Below are 14,584 nucleotides of genomic sequence, written 5' to 3'. Positions count from 1 at the left end.
AGCACCTTCCCCATGTCCAATGTGACATGGGATCAGTTCGAGCAGGCTTTCTGCATCGCACATGTTTCATCTGGAGCCATGAGTCTGAAGAAGAGGGAATTCCACAACCTACGCCAAGGAAACCATTCAGTGGCTCAGTATGTGGATGAGTTCAGCCAGTTAGCCCGATATGCCCCAAGAGATGTGGCCACAGATGCCGCTAAATAGGAGAAATTTCTGGAGGGACTGAATGATGAGCTAAGTTTTTAGTTGAACATGGCTACCTTTAACAGTTACCAGGAATTGGTTGACAAGGCTATCATTCTTGAAGGCAAGCAACAGCAGATGGAGAACCACAAGAGGAAGTACCCATCGTGAAGGATTATCTTGATGTATTCCCGGAGGAATTGCCAGACATGCCACCGGACCGAGACATAGAATTTTTAATCAGGGTTATTGCCAGGCATCGGACCAATATCCCGATGGATCCTTGAGAATGGTTGTAGATTATCGTGTGTTGAACAAGGTGACTGTCAAGAACAAATATCCTCTGACGATGATCAACAATTTGTTTGACCAGCTACAAGGAGATAGAGTTTTCTCCAAGATCGATCTTCGATCAGGATATCATCAGTTGAAAATCCGAGATCAGGATATACCCAAGACCACTTTTACCAGGAGGTATGGGCTTTATGAGTATATGGTCATGTCTTTTGGTTTGACTAATGCCCCTACCTATTTTATGAGCATGATGAACAATTTATTCATGGAGGTTTTGGATACATAATTCGTGGTGTTCATTGATTATATATTGGTTTACTTGAAAGAATGAGGAAGAACACGAGGAACATTTGCGCTTAGTTCTGGAGAAGCTCAGGGAACATCAGTTGTACGCCAAGTACAACAAATGCGAGTTTTGGTTGAAGGAAGTCGAATTTCTCGGACATGTTGTATCAGGGGATGGAATAGCAGTAGACCCTTCCAAGGTAGAAGCTGTCACCAAATGGAAGGTACCCACCTCAATCGAAGAGATACACGGTTTCCATGGACTCGCAGGATATTACCGAAGGTTTATTGAGAATTTCTCCAAGATCGCGAAGCCCGTGATGAAGTTATTGAAGAAGTCGCCAATTTTAATTGGACCGATAATTATGAGGCCAGTTTTCAGGAGTTGATGAAACGTTTGGTTACAACCCTAGTGCTAATTCTTCCGAATATACGCAAGGACTTCCAAGTATATTGTGATGCTTCATGTCAAGGACTTGGAGGCGTTCTTATGTAGGAAGGAAGAGTTGTATCTTATACCTCACATCAGCTACGACCTCATGAGTTGAACTATGCCACACATGATTTGGAGTTAGCAGCCGTAGTGCATGCCCTCAAGACCTACAGACATTTTCTTATCGGAAATAGTTGTGATGTTTACACGGATCACAAGAGTTCTTCGTGCAAAAGGAGTTAAACATCAGGTAGAGGAGATGGTTGGAGCTCATAAAGCATTATGACATGAGCTTACATTATCACTGAGGGAAAGCCAATGTTGTGGCAGATACTTTGAGCCACAAGAGCTATGTTAATACTGTCACAGCAGGAGGTTTACCTCAGGAGTTAGCCGACGATCTCAAAGATATCCCATTGGAGATAGTTCCACGAGGTTTTATTGCAGCGCTAGAGATTTAGTTCACTTTATTAGGAAGGACACGAGAAGCCCAGAAGTTGGAAAAAGGAATTGCGGAGATAAAGGAAAGAATGAACCAAGGAAAGGCAGAAGGATTTCGTGAGGATGAACACGGAACCTTATGGTTTGAGCAGTGTATTTACGTGCCAAATGACCCAGAGATCAGGAAGTTGATTCTTCAGGAGGCTCATGATTCGCCTTACCCGATACACACAGGCAACACCAAGATGTATTTAGACTTGGAGGAAATTTCTGGTGGACATGTATGAAGAAGGATATTGCAGAGTATGTAGCAATATGCGACGCATGTCAAAGAGTCAAAGCAGAGCATCGGAAGCCAGCAGGATTACTTAAGACTTTACCGATACCCAATTGGAAATGGGACAAACTGGGCATGGATTTCATCACAGGATTGCCCAGGACTCGTTCAGGTTATGAGTCCATCTGGGTTATAGTTGATCGCTTGACCAAGGTAGCTCACTTCATCCCCGTGAAAACCACCTATACAAGTGCTAAGTTAGCCAAGATATGTATGACCATGATCGTATGTCTGCATGGAGTTCCGAGGACCATTGTATCAGATATAGGAACACAGTTTACCTCAAAGTATTGGAATTAGTTACACGAAACTTTGGGTTATAGGCTAGAGTTCAGTATTTCATCCGTAGACAGAAGGGCGGACAGAGAGAGTCAATCAGATTCTAGAGGACATGTTGAGAGCTTGTGCGCTAGATTATGGATCTATTTGGGATGATAATTTACCTTACGCAGAGTTCTCTTACAACAACAGCTATCAAACCAGTGTGAAGATGGCCCCTTTTGAGGCTTTGTACGGAAGGAGGTGTAGGGCACCGTTGATGTGGGATGGAGTTGGAGACCGTAAATTATTCGAACCAGATTTAATCCAAGATTCAGAGGAAAAGGTCAAGCTGATCCGTGACAAACTCAAGATAGCCCACTCCAGGCAGAAGAGTTATGCCGATGTTAAATGCAAGGAAGTAACTTAAGAAGTCAGAGACAGAGCATATCTTCGTGTGTCTCCTCTTCTAGGATTCAAATGGTTTGGAGTTAAAGGAAAGCTAGCACCACGATTTGTAGGGCCATGCAGAGTTTTGGAACGCAAAGGTGAAATTGCATACCAACTGGAATTACCCGAAGCCTTGTCAGGAGTTCATGATGTGTTTCACGTTTGCAAGTAAAGAAGTGCCACGCGGAGATGGTTGATATTCCTTTGAGAGATACAGTGCCACTGGAGGCAATTCAGTTGAAGAGTGACCTGACTTATGACGAGAAACCCGTCAAGATTCTCGAGTTTGCCAACAGAGTTACCCGCAACAAGGTCATCAAGTTTTGCAAGGTCGAGTGGAGTCACCATACCGAGGAGGAAGCCACCTGGGAATGAGAAGAAGACCTCCGACAGGACCACCCACACCTTTTCCCTAGCCAACCCAAATCTCGAGGGTGAGATTCATCTTAAGGGGGTAGGTTTGTAACATCCTAATTTTCAATTTGGATGCTTATAAATAGATCATTCATATGCATCCATGATTTATGCATTTTTGCCTCCACTAGTTTTCATTTGAATCAGATCCAAGGGAATTTGAGCAACTCAAGGACCAACAACAGAGAGTTGGAAGTTTCCCTAAATCCATTTTTGAAATTTCAAAATTTGGAATTAGGATCAAATTTGGTCTCATCCAAAATTCACTTCCATTATTTCAAAAAAAGATAAAAGATAAAAGGTCTTCTTCAAAAACAGAAGGGAAATATTGGAAACTGAATTTGAAATCAAAATTTATTTATTTGATTTTATTTGCAAATTATTTTGATACAAATTTTATTAGCATAGCAAAAATTATTATTTTTATAAAAAGTTGCATTTTAGGCCAGATAAAAGTTCACAAGGTCATATATAATACCATATAATTAAGTGAATTTTTCTGGGATTTTTAGAATTTTTTCCTTTTATCTTTTTAGTGTTTTAATGTTTCTATAAAAAATATATAGAAAGCGAGTTCTGTTTAAAAAAGGGGGATCCGGCCGGCCTGGCCCACCCGCCACTTCCACGCGCGCAAGACCCCACGGGCCGATCGCCCCACCGCACCCCTCGCTCGCCCGATCTCTCTCTCTCTCTCATATGAAGATACGAACGGATGAGAAATCTATATCTATATCTATATATTACCTACTAATAAAACAAGGTGCGTTTCGTTATTGTTTCATCTATTCACCGCCGAAAAGAATTTTTTCTATCCGTGGTGGTACTAATAAAGCAAGGTGCGTTTCTTTTTTTCGGCGGTGAATAGATGAAACAACAAGAGAACCAATAATGGGCTGGCCCATTTTTCTTTTTTTTATGTGTTTTACTTCTATTTTTATTTTCCTTCCCCTGTCCATTTTTCACTTCCAAGTTTACTTTTCTTATAGTATTTATTTCATAAATTCAAAATTCTAAAAAAATTGGAATTTCAAAAAAAATGTAGAAAATGTTCGGAATTCCAAATTTTGTTGCTATTTTGAAAATGGCACTTGAAAAAAGTTTCCCATTTTTTCAGAAACTTTATTGTTTTTCAAAATTGTTTGAGATTTCTAAAAATAGAAGGGCATTTTAAAAAAATGCTCCAAGTTCAACAAATATTCTGGTTTTATTGTTTCACAATTCAAAATAATGTTAAAAGATACACATATTTGGAAAATGTATGAATTTACAACACACGTTCCCGTTCTAAAAAAATGTTCACAAATTCAAATAATGTTTATTTTTTTATTAAAAAGTTGGTGTTTTCAAAAAATATTTGTGAGTTTTAAAACATGTTCTTTTATCAAATTTTGTTCGCATTTTTCTAAAAGTGGACATAATTTTCATAAAAACTATTCAGGATTTAAAGAATGGTTCATGTTTTCTACAATATTAAAAAACTTCATACCTTAAAATCTCCTTGATTGAAAAAAAATAGATTGAATAATTCACGAGCCTTCTCTGGCGTACGATGACGTAATAAAACTCTTAAATTCCTTCGATCAATGAATGAAAAAATAGTTACACCTGGCGAAATTGAGAAGCTAAATGTTCCTTTTTCATGCACATAAGGTTTTGTTTGCACATATAATTCTCATTAACTTTAAATGTATATTATTATTTTTCCCGTTGCAACGCACGAACATATGTGCTAGACAATATAAATATACATGATAGTGGGGTATGGATTAGTTCGAATTTTTAAACAAGTGTGTGGTGCCAGATGTACCGGTAGATACCGCTAGAGCGCAAAATAACTTTGCGGTAGAGTTAATGGTTCAAAACAAACTTGGAATGTCACGTTACCGCAGTTAACATCTAGACAGCGGGTGCATCGTATTACACGGTTGAGGTAAGTGTTTGTACTTTTCAAGTGCATGCGCTAAAGTAAACATGCGTGCAGCACCGCCTGTGCATATATATACCTAAAAAAAGAAATTAGTCACACGACTAGAATGGAGAACGTGACAAACTTGCTTACGTTTACATCCGTCGGCGGCCAACCAAATGTTGAGCCCGTGCCCACAGTCCCGTACACCTTACACATGGCTAATGTCGCCAGATTCTGCCCACTTGCTTCCTCAGGTTCTTAACCCCTCTCACTTGAAGCCTCACACTCAAAGCCACGACTGAGAGCCTGAGACTATAAACCAAAAACCAGTGTCCGAAACCAGACACCCCTCTCTCTTCTCCTCCTTGCTTTATTTCTATCTCCCGAGATCAACCATACACACACTGCGCACACCATTCATGGACGAAAGCCCCCAGTGCCGCACCGGCGTTGGCGCCGGAGTCCGCCTGAAGCAGAAACTCGCACAGCTCCTCGTGCGTTCTTCTTGCATCACCAACGCCACCAAGACCACAACCACCCCGGCCACGGCCTTCGTTAGCCTCGATAAGGCCGACACCAACCCCCACCAAGAGCCACGACATTCCCCTGACTTGTGCACCAACTGCACCTATCAGAGGCCCAACCTTGTGGAAGGCAGCCGCCACCGTCATCGCAGCGCGTCGGTCGTCCACGCCTCCGTCGACTACCCAGGTAGGGTCTCCGGTCGCCGTCCTGTTCACTCCATTGTTCCTCTCCTGCCGCCATCGGTGCAGACGAACGATGCAAAGAAGAGCACGGGTGCACGCTCTAGGTCGGTGTCAAGGCGGCATCGCTCAAACTCCTCTTGTCGGCGTCTGCGGCGGCCGCGGATGAACTCCGTGCCGTACAGCTGCTCTTCGTCCACCGCGACCGACGACGAAAGCGGCGAGGATGCCGAGACGACGACGCTCTTCTCGTCCCTCAGCTTCTCCTCCGACTCGACCTCCGAGTTTTACCACACCAACAGTGCCAATGCCTCCAGGAAGAGCCACCGGAACGCGCCCCGCAGAGCGCCCCGGCGCGCGTTGCCAAGTGCCAGGGACCCACCGGATGCCTTGCAACCGCGGGTTAACTTGGCGACGAAGCACCGCCACTGCAAGAACAGCAAAAGAGAGGAGGATGCGAATGCGATCAAGAAGATGCTCGTGGAAGAAACCGGAGCCATTGGCGTGGGCATGGCGGTGGTGAAGCGATCGAGCAATCCATACGCAGACTTCCGGAGCTCGATGGTGGAGATGGTCGTGGAGCGTCGTATCGCCAGCGTGGGGAAGATGGAGGAGCTCCTGGAGTCGTACCTCTCGCTCAACTCGCCGGAGCACCACCCGGCAATCATCGCCGCCTTCGAGGACGTCTGGGAGGCCGTCTTCGGCGAGGCGTGAGAGAGAGAACCAAGCTAAAGGTGTTCGTTGTAGTAGCTTGCTAGTTCAGGTCTTCAGGATCGATCGTACGCGCGGTGTAGTTGTGGTTTTCAGTTCGTCCTAGCTTAGTTTGCAGATGTATGTACATGCCCGATGCAGAATTCTCATGCAGAATTGGTGGCATCGCTCGTGCCTGTCTCTAGTTGAGCAATTTGAGTCTTGGAGTTCTATGATGAATATTTTGAGTTAGTTTTTGTGTCAGACACAGCGTTGTATGTTTGATGCTCGGATATGAATGGGTCCAAAGACATGCGTGCCATCGCTCCTCGTTGGCTGACGTTTTTCCTGTCAACTATGACATCACCACGTTCTATGTGTTTCAAATCAACTTGCTGTACGAACAAAAGAAAAAACAGCTACCTGCTGAGTGCTGACAACTACTAGATGTCCGGCTATTGAAACAGGACCAACAAGTACCAACAAGTGCGCTAGCTGAGCAGTGAGGCCAACTCGAACGCGCGATCCCAAACGGACATCTGTTTGATCCGGATTTGCTCCATATGGGATGGGTAAAAGGACTTCCATGTCCGGTTTGAGCCGGCCTTGTGTCGAGGGCACCCAACACGTGGCCGCGCCCCAATTTGTTCGTGCGGGACATAAAAAAACCCACAAAAGGCATGAAAAAACGAAAAAAAAATTATTGTAGAATAGCTTAAACATAAAAATATAATTACACAGTCCACCATCATCACGGCCAATGTAGAGTACTTAAGATAAAATTAAAAAACTTATAAAGATAATGCGGCCGCAGAAGCCGTCGCAGCCGCCGTCTTCAGGCGCCACCAACCTCGTCGTAGCTTGTCAGGTCGATGTACGGTGGGGGCGTCGGGCAATAGTACGGGCCGGGCGCGTGCTGTGCAGGTGGAGGGGGCGGTGGGGGCGCGGTGTGGCTGGTGGTGACCACGGCGCCCATGCACGTTCCTTCGTGGACTCCTCCTTGACCTCCTGCTTGACGTCCACCTCCAGCACGTACACGTCATCGGAGGCCGACAGCTCGAGCATCTCCTTGAGGCCCTCCCACTCCTCCTCCTGTTGGCGCTTGTACTCCTGCTCGAAGTCCTCCATGACGGCCTGAAGGAATCACTCCTCCTCCTTGACTGTCATGGCGGGAGGTTGCGGGGGTGGTGGCGACGGGGAGGAAGACGACATCGGCGTCAGGCCAAGCACCCGCGTGCGGCCGCTCACTCTTGGCGGGCTCGGTGCGTGCGCACGAGGGGCACGGGACGCACTCTGGGGCACACAGGGCGGGCTACGACCACGGCCGGCAAAAAAAATTTGTCGACGCATGTCGCGCTCGTCCTGGAACCATGTGTCCCAAAGAGGCGAGTCGACGTCATACCTGCGGTCGGAGAGGAGCTCACGCAGATTCCTGGCGTGAGGCGGGCGATCTCCTGGAGGTGGGCACGGCCGGTCACCGGGACGGGGGGAATGGGCACCCGATCCGGGCTCAGATGCCACCCATTGGGGAGGTGAGCATCTGACCACGTCAGCAGTGTGTCGGTCTTCCGGTAGCGGGGGCACACTTCAACCTTGACGTAGGACCGGAAGCGTGGCATAGCCGCCGGCACGAAGATGAAGAAGGAGGCCAAAGAGGTGGCGTGGCTGGCCCCGCTTCCGGACGAGGCGGACGACGACCCCGCCTGGCGGTCGTGCTTGCACTTCTTGCCGGGGTGCCACTTCCAGAACCCCGTGGCCCGCGGGGAGCAAGGTGGGCGGCGGCTAGGCTTTGTTGTCTCCAATGGAGGGGACAATGGTGGGGAAGTGGATGGGGACGGGGAAGTGGAAGTGGCAATGGAAGTCCATGGCTTCGCCATAAAAAAGGACGTGGTCGGGGGCTGTCTGGCTGGCTGAATTGCGGGCCCAACCAGCCTTGCGCATTGACTAGGGGCGATGGGAGGTAGTTGGACGGCCGACACGTGGGCCCGAGGTGGACGCCGAGACGCCGCCTGCCCGTCCGTTCGTTGTCCGCGCGACCGCAAAGCTCGCTCAACTATGCGCCTGGAATGCGTCGAGCGGGACAAAAAACGAACACGATGTAAGGATGGGGTTGCGTGTTGGGCCGGCTCGTCTGTCCATTTGGGCCCAAACGGACGCGGCCGGACCATTTGGTGGTCTGCGTTGGAGTTGGCCTAATAGCGTCTCCTAACCCAGTGATGCTAGAGCTATGGGCTTTCCTTACATAGTTCGTCGTACGGAGTGATGTGGAGAAAATACATTGGCTTAGGATTAGCGGGAAAGGCCCACCTCCCGAAATTGGGGGGAGCAAATTAGCGAGAGTGGGTCTGTAATAGACGCGTAAAAACCCCGTACATCTAGGATTATTGCTCCTGTATCAGACAGAGGAGACCAATCCGCGGACACGGATGAGGGAGCAGACCATCCAATTGTAGCGACCAGACCTCAAACGGTCTGATCTCTGTGCTCCGGTGTCATCCCTGGATCAGTAATGCTGACACCACACAGTACTCAAAGGATTTATAGCAGAGTAGCAATCACACACTTATTACATCGAGTGTCTCATAAGAGAACTTATTACAATAAATATGGCTTAAGGCCATCTAATAACGATAACAGCGGAAGGCTTGGAAGATAAGTGAGTCCATTAACTCCAACGACATCACTGAGTATAGAACCACGACCTAAAAACTCCTTAATCGTCGTCTGAAAAGTCTGCAACATTAACGTTGCAGCCCGAAACGGGTCAGCACATGGAATATGCTGGCAATGTAACACATAGAGAGTAATGGAATGAAACAGCTATTCTATATGCATATTTGGCTGGTGGAAAGCTCTATGGTTACAGTTTTGCGTAAAGCCAAATTTTCCCTACTTCAAAGAAATAAATTTATTTAACTATCATGATGGTTGTTAAACATTAAGAATTGTTGACAGCATTCTCAATCCCAATTAAGCATCATCATTAAACATAGCCCAATAAAATTAATTTTAGAGTAACATGTTGAGATTCACATGAAAATCCAGGTACTAGATACTCAAGATGTCCATAACCGGGGACACGGCTAACCATGATTAGTTTATTACACTCTGTAGAGGTTTGCGCACTTTTCCCTACAAGACTCAATCGCCTCCGTTTGGTTTCTCGCACTACATGGTGTTTGAGAAGACGGATGACCGAGACATAATCTTTCAGAAGCGCTAGCACCTTACGATCGGGTAGACCGTACCACCTACATCCCCTACATCTGCTAGTCTACCACTGTAAGAGTTTGCACAACTTAGTCAACTATGCTAGAGCCCATAATAGCTTGTGGCTGCACACGGAAGTTTCTAGTATGAATAGTCTCATGATCCCTTTGAGCCTGGGTGGCGGTCCAAAAGAAAACATGCAAGTCCTGGAATACCCAGGTGCCTCAATCCACCCAGATGTGTGTTTAAATTGCCACCTTAGATAAACCATTAATTAACAATCTCACATCTGTCATGGATATCACTCACCCAATCCACGTCTACTAGCATAGCATGTCATAATAAGCAAACGTAGAAGTAACTCCCAAAGGTTTGATAATAAACAGGTAATAGGTACTACCTCATCTACTTCCCATCCCACAATTTAATTAGATCCTAATCATGCAATGTGTGAGGATTGATCTAATGCAATAAAACAGGGTAGTAGAAAAGGTATGATCAAAGTGTTACTTGCCGTGCTGATGATCCGTGAAACCTAACGATTCAAAGTAACAGGCGGCGCACTCCGGGTATTCTATCGCAGACAAACAAACAAGCATACAGTAAGTACTCATCTAATGCACAGGTAAAACTCAAATAAGAGATCTAACCAGAAGGTTCAACTTAAGAATTCCGGTTGGCAAAAAGAATCAAATCGAACGAAGCAACGAAAATCAAACGGCGAAAGAAAACAACTTCGTTCTAGTAATCTGGATCTAGGGAAAATTTTACAATAGCAAAAACTTGTTTAAGTTGGTTAAACGGATAGAGGGTTTCGAGACGAATCTCTAGGCGCTTGAATCGCTTGATTCCGATAAACGAGCGAAAAGTTAAACTAAAACGAAAATCGGATCAGGAGTCGCGATCAGAAAAATCATGGATTTAATCCGAGAAAAAGAAAATGACGAACGTCGAATTTTTTTTTCTCTTTTTTTCGGCACGGAAAACGAGGCGCGACGAACCTCGGCGGCGAGATCCGGCGACGGCGGCGGCGGACGTCGTCGACGGCTTCTTAGGGCGGCGGCGGCTTAGGGCGCTTTAGGGTTTCCCCCGGGGCCGGGCCTCGGCTTATAAAGGCCTCCCGGTCGGTGTCCAGGTCGGGCACGGCCCGTTAAGTCGTTTTTTTATTATTCCGTTAAGGCCCAAAAAATAAAAAGAAATACTAAACGGACTCCAAAAATTCCGAAATAAATTTTCAAGGGCTTCTAAAATCAAGCCGCACAAGGTGAACATTTATTTGGGACCTAAATGCAATTTTGAAAAACACACTTTTTTTTCCTAAATTCAAATAAAACACCGAAAAACTCCGAAATAAAATCTTATTGTATTTTATTATCAAATCCTCAATATTTCTTTATTTTGGGAAAGTCATTTTATTCCCTCTCTCATATTTTTGTAATAGAAATAATTGATGATAAAATAAATAAAATCAAATAATCCTATTCTCAAAATTTGAGAGAACTCAAAAATGAAAATAATGAAATCCCCAACTCTCTCCGTGGGTCATTGAGTTGCGTAGAATTTTAGGATCAACCAAAATGCAAAATAAAATATGATATGCAATGATGATGTAATGTATAACATTCCAAATTGAAAATTTGGGATGTTACAAACCTACCCCCCTTAAGATGAATCTCGCCCTCGAGATTCGGGTTGGCTAGAAAATAGGTGAGGGTGGTTTTTGAGCAAATCTTCCTCTCGCTCCCAGGTGGCTTCATCCTCTGTGTGGTGACTCCACTGAACTTTGCAAAACTTGATAACCTTGCTGCGAGTAACTCGGCTGGCAAACTCGAGAATCTTGACTAGTTTCTTCTCGTAGGTCAAATCGTTATCCAACTGAATAGTTTCCAAAGGCACTGTGTCTCTCAACGGTATATCAGCCATCTTCGCGTGACATTTCTTTAACTGAGAAACGTGGAACACATCATGTACTCCTGACAATTCTTCGGGCAATTCCAACTTGTAGGCTACTTCTCCCATACGCTCCAAAACTCGATAGGGTCCTACAAATCGTGGTGCTAACTTCCCTTTAACTCCAAAACGCTTTGTTCCTCGAAGTGGAGATACTCGAAGATAAGCTCTATCTCCAACTTCGTAAACTGTCTCCTTGCATTTAGAATCCGCATAACTCTTCTGTCTGGACTGGGCTACCTTGAGCCTATCGCGAATCAATTTCACCTTCTGTTCAGACTCTTTAATCAAGTCAGGTGCAAACAACTGGCGGTCTCCAACTTTGTCCCATGACAGCGGTGTCCTGCAGCTCCTTCCGTACAAAGCTTCGAAAGGGGCCATCTTCAAACTGGTTTGGTAACTGTTGTTGTAAGAGAACTCTGCATATGGCAAATTATCGTCCCAACTAGATCCATAATCTAGCGCACAAGCTCTCAGCATATCCTCCAAAATCTGATTGACTCTCTCGGTCTGTTCATCTGTCTGTGGATGAAAAGCTGTACTGAATTCTAGCCTGGTACCCAAAGTTTCGTGCAACTGCTTCCAGAACTTTGAGGTAAATTGGGTTTCTCTATCTGATACGATACTCCTCGGAACTCCATGCAGACATACTATTCTGGTCATGTATATCTTTGCCAACTTAGCACTGGTATAAGTGGTCTTTACTGGGATGAAATGAGCTACTTTCGTCAATCGATCAACTACAACCCAAATCGAGTCATAGCCTGAACGGGTCCTGGGCAATCCCGTGATAAAATCCATACTTAGCTTATCCCACTTCCATTCGGGTATCGGCAATGGTTGTAACAATCCTGCTGGCTTCTGATGCTCTGCATTTACTCTCTGGCATACATCACAAACTGCTACATACTCCGCAATATCCTTCTTCATTCCGGTCCACCAGAAAATATCCTTCAAATCCAAATACATCTTGGTATTTCCTGGATGAATTAAATACGGTGAGTCGTGTGCCTCTTGCAGTATCAACTTCCCGATCTCCGGGTCATTGGGCACGTAAACGCGGTCTTCAAACCATAGGGTGTCGTTCTCATCCTCGCGAAATCCTTTAGCTTTTCCTTTATTGAGTTTCTCCTTTATAGCAGCAATCTCTTTGTCAGCTTTCTGAGCTTCTCTGATTCTATCCATCAAAGTTGACTGAATCTCCAATGCTGCTACATAGCCTCTCGGAACTATTTCCAAACATAGTTCACGAAGATTTTCTGCTAACTCTATGGGTATTTCTCCCGTCATTAATGTATTAACATGGCTCTTACGGCTTAATGCGTCAGCTACTACATTAGCCTTTTCGGGATGATAATGCAATTTCATATCATAATGCTTAATAAGCTCCAACCATCTCCTTTGTCTGAGATTCAACTCCTTCTGTGTGAAAATGTACTTCAAACTCTTATGATCCGTGTACACCTCACAATGATTTCCAATCAGAAAATGTCTCCATGTTTTCAATGCATGCACTACGGCTGCTAACTCCAAATCATGCGTGGCATAATTCAACTCATGAGGCTTCAGTTGTCTTGAGGCATATGAAACAACTCTCCCTTCCTGCATAAGCACTGCTCCAAGTCCTCAACGTGAAGCGTCGCAATACACCTCATAATCCTTGGTCTAGTCTGGCAAGATCAATACTGGTGAGGTAACTAAGCGTTTCTTCAACTCCTGGAAACTAGCCTCACATTCCTCTGTCCATATGAACTTGGTATCCTTCTTCAGCAACTCAGTCATAGGCTTCGCAATCTTTGAGAAATTCTCAATAAATCTCCGGTAGTATCCTGCGAGTCCAAGAAAACTCCGAATCTCTCCAACTGTTGTTGGGGCTTCCCACTTGGTCACGGTTTCAACTTTAGCGGGATCTACTGCTATACCTTCTCCTGATATAACGTGTCCGAGGAATCCTACTTCCTTCAACCAAAACTCACATTTGCTGAACTTGGCATATAATTGATGTTCTCTGAGCTTTCCAAGTACCAAACGCAAATGCTCCTTATGCTCCTCTTCATTCTTCGAATAAACCAGGATATCATCAATGAACACTACAACAAACTTATCCAAAAACTCCATAAACACTTTGTTCATCATGTTCATAAAATAGGCAGGTGCGTTAGTCAGACCAAATGACATAACGGTGTACTCATACAGCCCATACCTGGTGGTAAAAGCTATCTTCGGAATATCCTGTTCTCGAATCTTCAACTGGTGGTATCCTGATCGCAGATCGATCTTGGAAAATACCTTAACTCCTTGCAATCGATCAAACAGATCGTTGATCATTGGTAGCGGGTACTTGTTCTTGATCGTTACTTCATTCAATCCTCGGGAATCAACAACCATCCTTAACGATCCATCCTTCTTCTTCACTAGAAGTACTGGCGATCTCCAAGGCGAAGAACTTGGGCGAATATATCCCTTATCCAGTAACTCCTTAATCTGCTTCTTAATTTCCACCAAATCCTTTGCTGGCATCCTATATGGTCTCTTTGATATTGGCCCCGTGCCTGGCAATAGCTCAATCAAAAACTCAATATCTCTATCCGGTGGCATGCCTGGCAACTCTTTCGGAAATACATCAGGGAAATCCCTTACCACTGATACTTCCTCCTGCACAACTCCTGTTAGGCAATTTACTTGAGTCCTCTTTGGCACATGCCGGGATACATACTTGATCCTTCTCCCTTCTAGGGTGGTAAGCAATATTGACTTACTAGCACGTTCTATATTCCCTTCATACTTTGATAACCAATCCATGCCTAATATCACATCCAATCCTTGAGATTCCAATACTATTAGGTCTGAGGGAAAAACATAGTTACCAATCCTTAATGATAACCGATCACACCATAGACTAGCCACATACTCTGCTCCGGGCGAGGTTACTAACATGGGTGACCTAAGGGCTGCTGGATCAACTGGGTGAGCTCCGGTGGAAAGGCAAATCCGGGGTCACGTCTCGGAGGCATCTGAGGGTT

The 14,584-nt window shown here is 45.1% G+C and overlaps 1 protein-coding gene across 1 annotated transcript; it reads left to right on the top strand.

Annotated features, from left to right (window-relative positions):
* Positions 1-5,280: 5,280 nt before the first annotated feature.
* On the top strand, positions 5,281-6,756 carry LOC125548416 (uncharacterized). Its single transcript, XM_048712016.2, has one exon. It carries the CDS (start codon positions 5,427-5,429, stop codon positions 6,423-6,425), a length of 999 nt encoding a protein of 332 aa, XP_048567973.2. The 5' UTR covers positions 5,281-5,426; the 3' UTR covers positions 6,426-6,756.
* Positions 6,757-14,584: the final 7,828 nt, after the last annotated feature.

The sequence above is a fragment of the Triticum urartu genome, chromosome 3A, assembly GCF_056163025.1.
Source record: "Triticum urartu cultivar PI428250 chromosome 3A, HENAU_Tu73, whole genome shotgun sequence".
In the NCBI taxonomy this organism is placed as follows: domain Eukaryota; kingdom Viridiplantae; phylum Streptophyta; class Magnoliopsida; order Poales; family Poaceae; genus Triticum; species Triticum urartu.
The sequence above is the reverse complement of the archived record's forward strand: the minus strand, read 5'-3'. Positions and strand labels throughout refer to the sequence as shown.

Bases quoted from the DNA above. Each gene is read 5' to 3' on its own strand.
- LOC125548416 (XM_048712016.2), top strand. From the start codon at position 5,427: ATGGACGAAAGCCCCCAGTGCCGCACCGGCGTTGGCGCCGGAGTCCGC.